The sequence below is a fragment of the Telopea speciosissima genome, chromosome 8 (assembly GCF_018873765.1).
Source record: "Telopea speciosissima isolate NSW1024214 ecotype Mountain lineage chromosome 8, Tspe_v1, whole genome shotgun sequence".
NCBI classification, from domain to species: domain Eukaryota; kingdom Viridiplantae; phylum Streptophyta; class Magnoliopsida; order Proteales; family Proteaceae; genus Telopea; species Telopea speciosissima.
In genome coordinates, this window is record NC_057923.1 from 12,719,305 (window position 1) to 12,734,644 (window position 15,340).

The following is a 15,340-nucleotide window of genomic DNA, read 5'->3' on the forward strand; positions in this document are numbered from 1 at the left end:
TGGCCTATTTCCCTCCATCCATTCCACCCCTTCCACCTTTCCAGAGGATCTCATCAACAAATTCATCCCTCCTCATCTTCTCAATTCCCTTAGCTCCATCCCCTCTGACTCTAAGATCACCTTTGGTGTCCGCTCCCGTAAGGCTAGCAAAGCTCCGGGCCCTGATGGGTTCAGCATGGGGTTCTTCTCTTCTTGCTGGGATATCATCGGTGTGGAGCTAACCAAGGCCATTAAGAGCTTCTTCTTCAACCCCCATCAGATCCGCAGCATCAACCACACCTTCCTTTGCCTTATCCCCAAGTCTCCTGGAGCCTCTTCCATGGCCGATTACAGGCCCATCTCCCTTTGCAATCTCCTCTGCAAGTTCATTGCTAAAGTTCTTGCTAACCGTCTCCATCTTGTCATTGACTCCCTCGTTAGCTCCAACCAGTCCACCTTCATCTCTGGGCGAAGCATCTCGGATAATATCATCCTGTGTCAGGAGTTTGTCCGTGGTTTTGATCGCAAATCCCACTCCCCGTCGGCCCTTTTGAAAATCGACATCCACTAGGCTTTCGACTCTATCCGCTGGGATTTCATTACCAAAGTCCTCCTCAAGATGTCCTTTCCTCCCATCTTTGTTAACTGGATCCACTCCTACATCTCCTCTTCCCGCTTCTCTGTTCTTCTGAATGGCAGCCCCACTGGTTACTTCTCGTCCTCCGTTGGTATCCGCCAAGGTTGTCCCCTTTCCCCCTTCCTTTTTTGCCTTTCCTTGGAGGTGCTCTCTCGCAGCATCCAATCCAAAAATGACCTCCATCTCATCTCCCCCATCCCCAAGTGTAAGCCTACCAGCTTGACCCACCTTGCGTTTGCTGATGATCTCATGATCTTCTCCAAGGCTGATCGTCTCTCCATTGAGTCGATCATGTCCTCCATCCGCCTTTTCCAGGACCTTTCTGGCCTCCGCATCAACCTCCTTAAATCCCAAATCTTCCTTGCTGGGGTATCAGAAACCACCAAAGAGTCCCTCTCCTCCCTCACTGGTTTTTCCATAGGCACCCTTTCCGTCCTCTACCTTGGCCTTCCCCTTATCCCTGCCAGACTCTCAGCCCACTACTGCTCCCCCTTTTTAGACCTTCTCCGTAAGAGGCTGCAGCTTTGGAAAGCCAAACTTCTATCCTACGCAGGTCGGCTCGAGCGTATCAGATCGGTTCTCCAATCTTGTTATATCTATTGGAGTGGTGTCTTTGGCCTCCCCAAGGCTACTATCAAGGCAACAGAGAGCCAGAGACTATTATGTGTACTTTCCTCTGGAAAGGTGTGGACTCAGCTAGATTTCTTCACCCTAAGAGTTGGTCTTCTCTTTGCCTTCCCAAATCTGAAGGAGGGCTTGGGATTCGAAGGATAAAAGATGTCAACATTGCTGGCTCGATCAAGCTTATCTGGAAGCTCCTCACCAACAAAACCAGCATTTGGTCTTCTTGGGTGTATGCAGGGCCTCTTCGTAGAGACTCTATTTGGACTATTAGCCCAGTGGCGGACTCCTCTTGGGTGTGGAGGAAAATTCTTCAGGTGAGGCATATCGCCAGAGAGGCCATTTCGTGCAGGATCGATGATGGCTTGTCTACCTCTCTTTGGCTGGACAAATGGCACCCTGCAGGTGTTCTATCTTCCATTGTCAGCCCCCGTGACATTTACTCCTCCGGATTGGACAGATCAGCCCTAGTTGCCTCCATCTTAAGCAGAGGTTCTTGGTCCCCCCCCTTTCTCCCCCTCCCCTGGCTGATCTTTGGAGTTCCCTCCCCCCTATTCCCCCTGGCCACCGAGGTAGAGGTGACACAACCTTGTGGCTCCCTTCCCCCTCCGGCAGATTCACTTCCCACTCTGCTTGGGATATAGTTAGACATAGAGGGACCACATGTCCTTGGCACAAAGTTGTTTGGTTTAAAGGGCACATCCCTCGCCACAGCATCACCGCATGGCGTGCCCTAGCGAACTGCCTCCCCACTCAGGCTTTCCTTATCCACCGCCACATGCAGGTCTCCCCCAGCTGTTGTCTGTGTTGGAATGGCATTGAAGATGCAGACCATCTGTTCTTCTCTTGCCCCTTTGCTTCCGCTATCTGGACCCGCGTTCTTCGGACTTGCTGGCCTAACCGTCGTAGCCCTCTCCCCCTCAGCAGGGAATGGATTTGGATTGACATGACGTTCGGAGGAAAGTCGATTTGTGATTCAGTAGGCAAGATTGCTTTTTGTGCCGCTATCTCCCACATTTGGATGGAGCGCAACCTAAAAAAATGGACGTCCAACTCCCACTCTTTCGACAAGATTTGGAACGCCATCTTCTTTGCTGTTTCATCTAAAGTTGGTTCCCTCCCCCTGTTTGATGTTATGGATACCCCAAGGAACAGGCTCATTGTTGTCTCCTGGGGTCTCCCTCTTTCCATTTTGCACCTTAGCTAGCTTTTAGCTGCGGTGGCCCTTGGGCTTGTATATTCCTTCTCCTTTCTTCGTAATTTAATTTCTATTCATCCCAAAAAAAAAAAAAAAAAAAAAAAAACACCTAGGGTTCGACTTCAAACTACCTTTTTTTTTTAAAAAAAATCTAAGGGTTCCACTATGTTTAGAGGGCCTAAAAATGGGTCTCCTAGATGTTTCAAGACTTAATTTGGTCATTTGGCCCTCAAAACCAATCAACGAAACTTGTAGAGAAAAATGTACAGGTTTCAACTGAGACCTGGTACTATGGGTGTTAGTGGTTTCAACTTTTTTGTCCTCGTGTCCCCTGAAATCAAATACTTTGTGAGGACTCTTTTTTTTTCTTTCCCCCTAATAATCTGATATTTTAATAATTTGGGGAAGAATGCCATAAATACTACCCGCTAAAGCCTCCCTTGATGGCCCACCTAGTTCTGCCACATGGCAGAATGATGTGGCATTTCCAATCGGATGTACAAGTCAAGGTCTGTATTTGCCGCTTGTCAAATTACAGACCCAAATTCAATCAACCACCCTCCATGTTTGGTCTTGCCCCCGTGTTTTTTTCAGCTGTCCATGACTCCATGTATTGCATGCACCCTCCCATAGTCCCTGGACTTTAAAAGCTTTATTTGCCCCTTGGCCAACTGTGTTTGGGCTGAAACTTGACATGTGGGCAGGGACCTTCTTGGGTTCTACTAGTCCACAAAATTTGGACCCTATCGGATTTGCCATGTGGCAGGTATATTGAGCCGTCAAGTGAGGCCTTCCATTGAAAGAGCTTGTTGGGTCACTCATCACCCATGAGATGATGATGACAGGGGAATGTGATGAGGTCGAGAAAAGGAAGGACTTAGCCTTGAAGGCTTCATCAGACAGTGCAGAGGATATTAGTGTGGATGTTATTGACTTATTGGTTTGGACAATATTAACCAAACACGCTAATCATTTCAGCATTATAAGCGTTGCTCAATATGAAAACAGTTGGTGATGGGATTCACCCAAACAAACTTAAGGCTAAATGCTATAGTTAGATGTTTTTAGAATATCTAGTGAGGGTATTCTGGTTATGTACATGTAAAATATTTATTTGGGGGAATATAATTTCTTATAAGCCATATTTGTAATTTTTTTTCCATACAAGTTAATTGCATATGGAGTGGGGGTTGATGACTTCTACAATCTCTTCTTTTTCTTCTCTTTTTTCTCTGGTTCTCTTCCATCCTCTCCAGCTGGACTTGGCTCTTGTGCAGCTGTGGCGGGAGCTGCACTGTGCAGCTTGAAAACAACCCCAAATACAGGGGGGAGGTGGTCATTTCACATGTGGGGCTCAGGTGGGACCCACCTATGAAATGACTACCTTACCCCTGTTTTTGCTGTCGTTTAGCGGTGCTGCACAGTGCAGCTCCCGCCACGGCTGGATAAGATCTTTTTCCTCTCCGGCTCTCCCTAACCTTTCCTGTGCATCTAATAACAACAATTTGAACTTGGTATCAGAGCAGGAAGGTCAAGTGGTCGATCCCTAGGAAATGTAACAGGGTTCCCCTAAATATTCTCCCCTCGGTGCCACATGATGGTGTTTCTCTGTGAGTGCTAGTCACATGCAAGGATGTGTGTATCAAGGTTCGAAAACTCGGGTCTCGGTGCCAACTCGGACCCTTGAAAAACCGAGTCGAGTCGAGATCTCGCCGAGATCTCGCCGAGTTATTGCACTTTTTTTTTTCTCGACTCGAAGCCTCATCTCGGTGGGTTTTAGACCTAGTTTGGGTCTGAAACTTGGTATTCAGCCTATTTTAGGCCATTTAAACACAATGGCACTATCAGATTTTGCAAAAAATAAGTCAAAATAGGAGTTTCAGTTGGTAGGAAAGCAGGACAGACACTTACTTATGCTAGAAACCAGGACAGACACAGGACAAACACACTTATTTATGCCTAATATCATTTAAGTAAATGATATTGCATTTACTTAAGATATTATTCGTAAATAAGCAAATACCCCCTATTTGAATCCAATAAAAATAGTTAAAAAATCAAACTCCAAAAGAAAAAAAAGTCAACCCCCCAGTTCAAGAACAAAAACTGGATTTTCGGCGGTAGGTGCAATTTTCAAACTTTCTAATGCAACTGGATTTTGACAGCATTCGTGCACACCGCTTTCCAACAAGTCCAAGATTGTTAAAATCTGATTTATATTGAAAGAGTTATGTACCGGTCAAACTTAATTCGGTGTGCGCGAATGCTGTCAAAAACGCTCTGAATGGAAATAATTTTTTGGACATCAAAACAAATGAATATTTTACCGCACTTTTGGTTTTTAGCAATGTTTTACCATAATAAGATTTATGAAATTTTTAGATTTGAGAAAAACCCCAGCATTAGAAAGTTGAAAATTGCACCTACCACCGAAAATCCAGTTTTTGTTCCTGAACTGGGGGGTTGACTTTTTTTCTTTTTGGAATTTGATTTTTTAACTATTTTTATTGGATTCAAATGGGGGGGTATTTTCTTATTTATGAATAATATCTTAAGTAAATGAAATACAAATACAAAAGCATTTACTTAATTGATATTAGGCATAAATAAGTGTCTGTCTTGGTTCCTGGCATAGATAGGTGTCTGTATACCAAGAATTTCCAGCAAGATCTCGAGATCTGGCACTCATGTAAAGGACCTAGATGGGCATTTTCCTATGTCAAACCGAGAAACTCGGAGATCTCGGAGAGATCTCACCGAGAAAATGCACTTTTAGAATGCGTATGTGATCTCGACTCGAGATTTTGGAAAACCGAGAAACTCAGCGAGATCTCGCGAGTTCTCGAACCTTGGTGTGTATAGGCCTAAGCATGCTTGGGGGGGGGTGTTGATATGCATTGTTGTTGCCCTTAACAAATCGAGCTTATAGGATAAGCGGTTTGTGACAAAACTAGAGATTACCAACCATAATCTGAAGAAGAAGAAGAGAAGAGGAGAACCGAGTGATAGATAGAGAGAGATGATAGGAGAAAAGAGAAAGGGCTAGGCCACGGTAGGATTTAGTTGTTCCCCATCGTGGTCTATCCCCAATACTTATAACATAAAGTAATTGACTCTTAGTAGGAAACCTACTAAGAGTATGAGTATAATTTCAAGGAAAGTAAATAATAAAGTAAACTAAAACTACTCATTGCTTAACATTTACAAGTAAATAGGGACACTTCCCCCTCACGGAAACAATGACAGACACCCCTCACGATAGCAGTCTTTAAGACAGTTGTAACAAGGTTTGCATGCATATTTGGTTTAATTTTTGTGTTTGTTATCTTTTTTGTTTATCTTGCTTTTTAGCTGTTTGTATGCATTGCTTAGTATCTTTTTCTTTAGTCTTACAGTTATTTATATGTCTTTGTCTAGTCTCCTAGTCCTAGTCCCTTCGTTTTGATTTTGTCTAACATTTAGTATTTATCTTGTTTTATTATTTTTTTAATCTCTTTTTGTTTGATCATTATTTTTTATGTTTTGCTTGTAAAAAAATATGATTGCATGTCTTAATATGTGCTTAATTGGCAATATGATAGTTTTTCTGTATATGATATTGGTCACTTGCTCTGATACTTTGGAATACTTACCGACCATGCCTTGAGTTATGAATATGTTTTATTACTAGTCCTCAATTTCAGACATTGGGTTGGATTGCTTATTTACTCAGAAATCATGTGTGTTGTCTGCTCTGAGAAGGAGAATTTCCATGTCACAGCCTAACACTTACAAGGCATGCCATAATTATTTGATGATCATGTGTTTGTGGTAGCCTAGTGTTTTATTTTTCCCTGTCTTGGCCACTGCTGGCTGGATGACCGGATATAGATCCGGACATCCGAATGTGCAGGTGGTTCACTGGATTGGTAATCTGTCGATCTACCCATGGTGTTCATGACAAACCAGGATCATCAAATGTTCTCTTAATGGCGGAGAGGCCAGTCCATCATTGTCGGAGTTCAGTGATGTGTCACCGTTGAGTCTTGGCAGCATACACGGCTGGTGGGTTAGGTAGGAGAAGATGTCATCCACAAAAGACGATCCAATACGTCCCTGTGACTTGGAGTCATACTCAAAACTAGGAATGGAAGAAGAAGATATATGCTTCCCCACCCCAGTGAACTGCCCATATGGATGTGAATATGATGCATTGAACTCCGATGGTGATGGACTCTCTCTTCATGCCAATGCCCACTCAATCTGTTGTCACCCATACTCAATCTGCTAACAGAGCTAGATAAGTCATCAATGTCCATACAATCAGCCTGCCCACCTGGTCGGAACTGGATATGGGCTTTTTATTTCATAGGTTTGTAACATTTTGTTGAAATTTCGACCGAGAGTCACGAAATATGGGCTTTTTTTTATATTATGGGTTTGTAATCTTTGACCGAAATTTCAGCGAGATGCTACAAATAGTTGAAATTTCGCCATCTTGATGAAATTTCAAGCGAGATGTTGCATTTTTTAATTTCGACCTAGCATCTCATCTAGGTCTGGCCGAAATTACTGTGATTTCGGCAAGATTTAGTACTATGACCACCATTCAAGGTTTGAAATTTTGGGTTCGAGGCCGATTTCGGTCAGCCCGGAAACTAAGATATGGCAGTTGTATTTTTTTCCTGGCCAACTCGAAACCTTGGTTTCAAGGCCCAGAAAGTGATTTTTTGTCCTATTTTTTCTATGCTGCCCATTTTTAACATTTAAAACATAATCCATGAATTAGTTTCACCAAAAAACCACCCAAAAGGGCACTCGTGGTTTTGACAAGTTTGCTAATGTACGCCGAATAATGTTGTACACTAGCCTTATTTTATACGCTAAGTCACAAAATCTACATATAATTTAGGTACTGGAAATGTAAATAAGCTATTGAAAGTTTGAAACAATCAAAACATACATTTTGTTTATATTGTTCTTAGAAATGGTGATTCTCCTGGTATACAAATCTCACATTTGGTTTATACTGCTTTTGGAAAATATGATCTTATTTATATGTAATCAAAATTACTCTTGATTTAGAGAAATTTTTATATTCTCTAATAAGTTTGACTGGTCAAATGATTTTATTTTTACATGAGACTTTTTGTATTAGGTAGAGCACAAAATCAGATTTCAAACAAATCCAAGATTGCTTAAATCAGATTTATATTGAAGGAGTTATGTTCCGGTCAAACCTTATTTGGTGTGCCCAAATGCTATTTAAAATCAAATCACCGTGAATGGAAATAACTATTTAGACATTAAAACAAAATATTATTTTGCCGCTCTTTTGGTTTTTAGGTATGTTTTGTCACAATAAGATTTATGAAATTTTTAGACTTGAAAAAACCTAGCATTTGAAAGTCATTTGGAATTTGAAATTTCAACTAATTTTATCAGATTCATTTGGAGGGTGTTTATTATTTATGAATAATATTTCAAGTAAATGGAAAGATAATTACAAAGTCATTAACTTAAATAATGTTTGGCATAAATCAGTTGCAAACCTGGTTTGATACCATTTCAAGCTCAGGTTTCATCTCAGTTTCTTTAAACATGGTCGAAACAAATAAGTTTCGATGGGGATAAGTTAATTTATCTAGGTGGTTCAACTAGGTTCAGGTCAAAACTGAGGTTTCAACCGAAATCTGGTCTAAACCATGCGAATACTAGTTCAATTTCAAATCGATCAAAGTTTTCGTCTCGGAAACCTGCAATACTGAGATATCTCTGTTGAAACTGCATCTTTTCGACCGAGACGATGAACCATGTTGTCATTAGTGTCAAATGACAATGTACTAGTCCAGATGATCTATGCATGTTATTGATGAAATTCAAGTTGCTCTATAGTGCTATGACGAACTATGTTTTGTTCAATTATATAGATATGTCTTGATGAGGAGATATGTACTAACATGCTTGTTAAGTGATGTCCAAAGCATCATATTGGACAAAAAAATTGATACCACCAACAAAACAATTTATCAATACCACTCCATGCAAGTACCGTTCTTCAAAGATCAACCCCAAATTGATGTGATCTAGGACCCACCAAAGCAATAAAATTGCAAAGATACAAGACCAATGGCAATTCTGTAATTAATTCATGCAATCCCCAATTGATGTGGAACCCGGGTCAAAATACCCCATGTGATTTGCTATGGGCCCTTCCAAATAACAAATGACCAATATTCAACAGGTATATAGTTACGGTATAGATGGCAATTCCAGCAGAAGTATTTCCGTAAGAATAAGAATGGCCAGCCCAAGTTTCATGGTCTTCATGGGCCAGGACTAGGCCCAGATAGGCAGTCCATGTGTGGGAGGAGGTTTCTAGAAAGATCTAGGAAGATACAGCAAGATACCATGCGTGGAGATATTTTGGGCTTGAAGATATAGTTTCTATTTTGTGATGAAATCTTAGTAGTTTTTAATTTTCTGCTGCAGTTTCTATTTCTATTCTCTTAGCTAGCGACTTAGCTATTATGTTGAAGTTTTCATTTTCTTCACATCTCTATTTTAGTACCTCTCCCTTAGCAATAGAGATTTACTTATTATGTAATGGTGCTACCCTTTATAAATAAAGAGGAGGTCTCTATAATGGACATTGATTTTGAGAGCCACAAAACATTGCTATATGCATGTGTGTGAGTGTGAGATGTTTTTAGACTTATGGCATTGCATGTGTTTGAGGTGTTGGGATGTGTTTGAGATGTCAGAGCTGTGCTAGGGATGTTTCCTGATGTGATTGGTATGTGTGTGATATGTCTGGGATGTGCAGGGATGTGTTTGGTATATGTGTAATATGTTTGGAATGTGCCGTGATGTGATGGATATGTGTATGGATGTCAATTGATGTCTACAACATGAAATATGGTTTCTATTGAACCTGTTTTGCATAGATTTGTGGAAGAACCCGTTATTGCCATCTCCAAGCTCTAGCCACTTCACTCTAGATTTCTCTTTAAGAAAACTTTCCTCCATCCGCAAGGCAGTCCAAAGTTTAGTCTTCGCCTCCTTTTCCAACAGCACAAGATTTTCATCATAAGGATCCAACATAAAATGCAGGGGGGCAGGAATTCTTCGGTGGGATAGGAAGGCTTGAGTTGGGAGGCAAAGACTCAGGGTTCTCCAGGCAAGGAAGCTGTAACGGGGGATGTGGCCTTTGGACCAGACAAGCTTGTGCCGAAGGACAAAAGGGGCATGGTGCCTAACTAGATTCGAGGCTGATTTAAAGCTAAAGATGCCATTGTTGGAGGGAAGCCAACAGACCTTGTCTGCATGACCCCGGGGGGGGGGGGGAAGGGGGGGAGGAAGGCCCAGATTAGGGAGAGGGGGGGTAAGGGGGAGGGGAGGGACCAATTGCCGTGAGAGATGATGGAAGAAAGGGGTGGATTTTGGTATCCTGGAGGAGTAGATTTCTCTAGGTCCAAAGAAGTTATAGAGGACTCCAAAGGGGTACCAAGGGTCGAGCCATAAGGAGGTGGAAGAACCATCCCTGATGGTGGAGGAAATGGCTGAGAGAGCCAAAAGCCGAAGGTGGAGAATTTTGTGCAAGATCCAGGAGGAATCTTTTGGGATGGAGACAGTCTAGATGGAGTCATTTTTTAGGAGGTGAGAGTAGACCCACTGAACCCAAATGGAGTCATGCTTGGTGGAGATTTTCCAAATAAGCTTCAGAATTCCCGCAGTGTTGGAGTCGCGGATGCGGCGAATGCCAAGACCTCCCTCAGATTTGGGAAGGCAGACCTTCCTTTTCCAGAGGAAAGCAGCAAAAAGGGACTCCATAGCTTTGGTGGTGGCTTTAGGAATGACAAAGATGCCGCACCAATTAATGTAAGAGGATTGGAGCACGGATCTAATGCATTCAAGCCTGCCCGCGTAGGAGAGAAGCCTGCCCTTACAGAGTTGGAGACGTTTGCGGATCATGTCAAGCATGGGGGTGCAGTGGTGGCTGGAGAGCCTGGCAGGGATGAGAGGGAGGCCAAGGTATTTCACTGGGAGGGAGCCCAGAGAGAAACCAGTGAGACGGAGAAGGGAGTCTTTCTCAAGATCCGAGACTCCAGAGAGGAAGAGTTATCTAAAATCTTTAGAACAATCGGGCTATGGTCTGAAATTCCCAGACACAGGAAATTTGCTTCTGAGAATCTTAACTTGTCCAACCACAAGCTATTAACAAGAACTCGGTCAAGTTTGCTGCAAATTCTTCGATGACCACTTTGATTATTATTCCAAGTAAATGGCTCCCCTTTCCACTTCAGGTCCGACAATCCTGAATTAAAGATGCAGGCATTGAACTCATCCACAACACCCTGTTGGATGGCATCCCCTCCCAACTTCTCATTTTGATGTCTCACTGTATTGAAGTCCCCTATAACAGCCCATGGATCAGTGATACCTGAGGCTAAGTCCACAAGCTCCCTCCATAGATCCACCCAACCCTCTAAAGAGTTAAAAGCATACACTGTAGTACAAAAAAAGACCAAAGATGTCCAAATAATAGAAATTTGCATATGAACAAGTTGATTGGTAGTCTTGATGACATCCACTTTTAAACATCCTTCATCCCAGCCAACCCAAATATGGGTGTGAAGCTCTTGACTTCAATTGTGACTAAACTTCCATCCTCTTTTCAGGTTTTGGAAAGTAGAGTCTAGGTTTCCTACCTTAACTTTTGTCTCCAACAGAATTGCCATTTTATAGTCCTTTTCATTCAATAATCTCTTAACACATCTCTTCTTTTCAGGGGCATTCAAGCCTCTGATATTCCAGCAAAGGCAGTTCATGAAGAAGGTTGTAGGGTGAGGGACATACCCAGCTTCTTTCCCCCCAAAGCCAATCCACTCTCACTGACTTTCAAATTCAAACTCAAATTTGAATTTACTTCAATGCGTTGAGGCTTGTAAGAAATTACACCTTTTTTCTTCCCCAAATCTCGTATCAATCTCCCCTCCTTAGGAATGATTGGAGGATCCTTATCCTGGTTTAGATGAGGAAAGCTACAGTATCTGGTTGGATGTTTACAGCATGTGTTCGCGTGTGCATGTGCATGGCATTTACAACATGTATGTTGATGCATATGGATGATGTTGAGATGTATGTCATGCATGCACAATGATGTCAGCATGCATGTAGATGATATCATTTATGGGTGCATGTGAAATGATATGCATGATGATATCATGTATGGCTGTTGTTGATGCAAGTATGTTGATATGAGATGATAATGATACACATTATGGGTATGGTGATGCTCACGATGTAAGATGCATGGTGATATGGCATGAATGATGAGATGATGTAGATGTGTGATGGTCCATTAAAGGATGCGATGATGTGGATGTGTGATGGTCCATTAATGGATGAGATGATGTGGTTTGATATGGTGTAAAGGTCGTGGTGTATGGTCATGCAGACTGTTGGCATGGCAATGCAACGTGTTGGTGTGGCATGGAGTCTGAGGTGGCAGCCACACATGCTCAATGCTGCCCAGGTGTGCATAAAACAATTGGCCAGCACAGGCCCACATGGCCAATGGATCAAGCCTACATGGCCACGAGCATAACTCTTGGCATGGCTGGCATGAGGCATGGCACCCTTGCGCGCTGGGTGGCATGCCAACAGAGGCCCGCACGCGCATAGACTGCCATGCTAGGCCAGCCTCAGCCTCAAGGCACAATGGTGCAATGTTCCCGTGGGACATTAATTGAACATATGTGGATTTGTTCCATACTAGAGACACTTTTGATGTGGAAAAATCAAGCTCTCAGGAAGTTAGTATGGCTGAGAAACATTTTTATGTAACCATGAACAGTTCCAGAATCATGGCAGCCATCAGATGAGCATCGGATGCAAAATATTCATTATCACAGGACCTTATTGATGTGGGGGAAAAGATTTCTGTCAGATTTGGGCGCTTGACTTCTTTTTGGTCCACGTAGAAATGATGCTGTGAGTGGTGCTACACTGAGAAAAATTCGATCGCTAAAGATTCCATCGCAATCCGCTGTGTTGGTCACGTAGAGATCCGATTTTGTGCAGTGCTTCATAATACTCGAGCTCCACAAAGCACTAAACTCCCTTGCGATACAGGCGCACCGAACACGTGATCGAGATTCCATTTTTCTCGACCAGGCTGCTTGTTTTTTCGCCTGACAGAAAACACAAGATCCAACTTCCAAACTTTCACGCGCCAAGAATCTTTAAATCTAATGGCTCATATCATTGCCGACAGGAGTAGTGACACATGGACCGTCGCCTGAGACCCCTGTGAAGTTCAGAATGTTATGATAAATTACCTAAAATTCCAAAATTGCCCTTAGAACTTCAATTGTGCATAACTTGCTCATTCTAGGTCCAAATGTGTTGGCCCAAATTCCAGTTTTTCAAGAAAAATGTGAGGAAGAGCTTGGGAGTGCTTGTGAGAGCTGGAAAACACTCTATTGCACAGATTTTGAAGGAGAAGCTTGATTTGCACATTTGGAGAATTGGGATTGCAGTCAAAGCATTCTACTACATCAATTAAATCCCCACGAGCATGTGGATAATGGTGGTGATGGTTGTGACATTGGTCTTCAGGTGGTTAGTCCACAGGTGAATTCTTCCCTATTTTCATTTGTAGATCCTAGGTTGAGTCGAGTGTGATGTATACATCTAGTTGATCATTGTGGGGATTGGGGAATTCAATTTTTATCATTTTATTTGTTAAATTGTTTAGTAGGAGCTAGACCCTCATAGTTGGAGCTGTGAGGAGTTGGGGTTGTGGCCTTTAGTCTTTGTATTGTCAAGTACCGAAGCAGGTGTAACCTGGATTATAGGAGCAGTCACTTTGAGTAGTGTATTGAGCAAGTATGAAACCCCAAGGGGATATTGCTCTGTGGATGTAGTTAATTTACCGAACCACGTAAAAACTGTTTGTTGTGATTGTGTGCCTTGTATTTGAAGTGAATTGTTTTGCAGAGAGGGTGTGTTTCCTGGTAGGCCTGACCAATCTTGGTGCAGTGCGGGAAGACATGATCTCTAGCTGGTAAAATTGGGATTGCCCCAGCCAGTGGTGTGTGCACAGTTCTAGGTACAGTGACAGTGGGTTGTGCAAGCCAATTTGTGGGATTTTATGACAACTGATTTACCCCCTCTCAGTAGTGAAGCTGGTTCAACAGATGCCTCATGTTGTGAGAGACACCAGTTCTTGGTGAGATTCCAAGGAGGAGACTAGTTGGTGGGAGACCAACATATCCTCCTCTTCTTCCCGACTCTTCATCTTCAAGTTCAGTCTTCAGTCCAACCTTGGTTCAGTCAATCTATGAATGGTAAAATTGTTGCTACTTCAGTTTTTTGTTTTTCATTACTAAGTTCCATTCTGGTTCTGATATTTTTCTTGAGTTCAATCATTTATTAAGTTGCAGCCCAGCATCTGAACTCTCTTTCGAGCAGCATAATAGGTTTCTGATCAAAGCATACCCCCTACCTATTGTTTTGCACAAGGAGTTACAGCTCTGAGGATCACTCTTTTAGTAAGTTACTAATTTCTGACCAGACTATAACTCATTGCTATCCGACCAGTGAATTGTCTCCTAATTTTGAGATTATATTTATGTTCCTCATACCCTTCGACCAGTATATCTAATCCATCTGACCAGCAGCAGATTGTGAGTGTCATACTTTCTCTCTAAATTTGGTTTTTCCTAATCCTGTGGTTCTGGTTTTCCTTTGGATTCCTGGTCAGTAATGTTAGGTGATTAGGATTCCATTAATAAGATTAGAGCTTGGGTGGATGAAGTAGAGATGTGTTTCTGGAGTGTTGTCTGGCCCTCTCATTGCATTAAAACTAAGTCTGTAAATTTTTATGACAGCTGTAAAAGCTTTTGGTGCTTGATGGAGCTGAATGTGGAGATAAGAACCAACATACAGATAATCATAACAAGTGGATGTTGAGATAGATTAGTGAGAAAGACTAGGACATTTGAATTTTGAAGCAACTTAGGAGTACATAGTACCAATAGGTGAAAATGTGATGATAGTTGATTGTGGTGATTCAACCTAGTGATTAAGTGATATGGTGCAAGCTAGATGTGTTAAAGATGAATGCACAGGCCTTTAATTACTTGGGATTGAAGTGTGTTAAGAGAATTGAAGAGTGCTTATGAGCTAGTGAAACATAAGGCTCTATATAGAGTGGGAATGTGGACAGGGTATCTATTTAGTATTTAGTTGATACCAAGTAGTTTTGTCTGGGCTTAGAATTGAGGTTATGGGAGTATGCATTATGTAATATGACTTGAGCATTCCTAACTAGATTGTAGATGAACATTTTTTGTTGTATGATACAAGTATTAAATCTTTATAAAATGTCATGGCACGGGAAGTAATGTTATGGCTCAATTTACTTGCTGCTTGTTCTGATCTCGTTTTGACATTATAGCACATTTCTTACCATTCCTCTCTCAACTATTTCTTCGCAGCCATTTTGGCGTGTTACTCAGACCACCAGCATTACTGGCAGAGGTGTTGTTGGTGAGAAGCTTTTCACACGTAATGTTAGACATACATAACTGTCTAATCCATAGTTGTCAAGGCGTCGCCTAGGCCTCCAGGCGGCTTTGTCTGGACTGGCGCCTTGCTGTTGTCACCTTAATTCCCCCCCCTCCGACTGCCTCGGTTTGCCTAGGCGCCGTGACAACTATGGTCTAATTGTGTCCGCAGTCATTTTGAGTTGCTACTGAATGATCTACTACTGTTCTCTTAGGCATATTGGAGGCAAATTTTATTGAACCTACTCATGATAAGCAAGATTTTGAGAAGACTTCTCTTTTTCAAAAGCTCGAGTCCCGCTTAAAGCAGATGACAGTTGAATATTGGTAAGCTATATTTTATCCTTTCAA

General features: G+C 42.1%; 1 protein-coding gene across 15 annotated transcripts in view; it reads left to right on the plus strand.

Annotated features, from left to right (window-relative positions):
• Nucleotides 1-15,340, plus strand: part of LOC122671765 (protein MICRORCHIDIA 6) — a 77,644-nt gene that overhangs the window by 41,714 nt on the left and 20,590 nt on the right. For all 15 annotated transcript variants that reach the window (XR_006334381.1, XR_006334383.1, XR_006334382.1 and 12 more), the window contains 2 exons: nucleotides 14,921-14,972; nucleotides 15,205-15,316. Coding sequence is in view for 6 of the 15 variants with exons in the window: in XM_043869187.1 (XP_043725122.1) it covers nucleotides 14,921-14,972; nucleotides 15,205-15,316 (164 nt within the window). In the remaining 9 variants the exon portion in view is untranslated. The remainder of the gene's footprint in view (nucleotides 1-14,920; nucleotides 14,973-15,204; nucleotides 15,317-15,340) is intronic.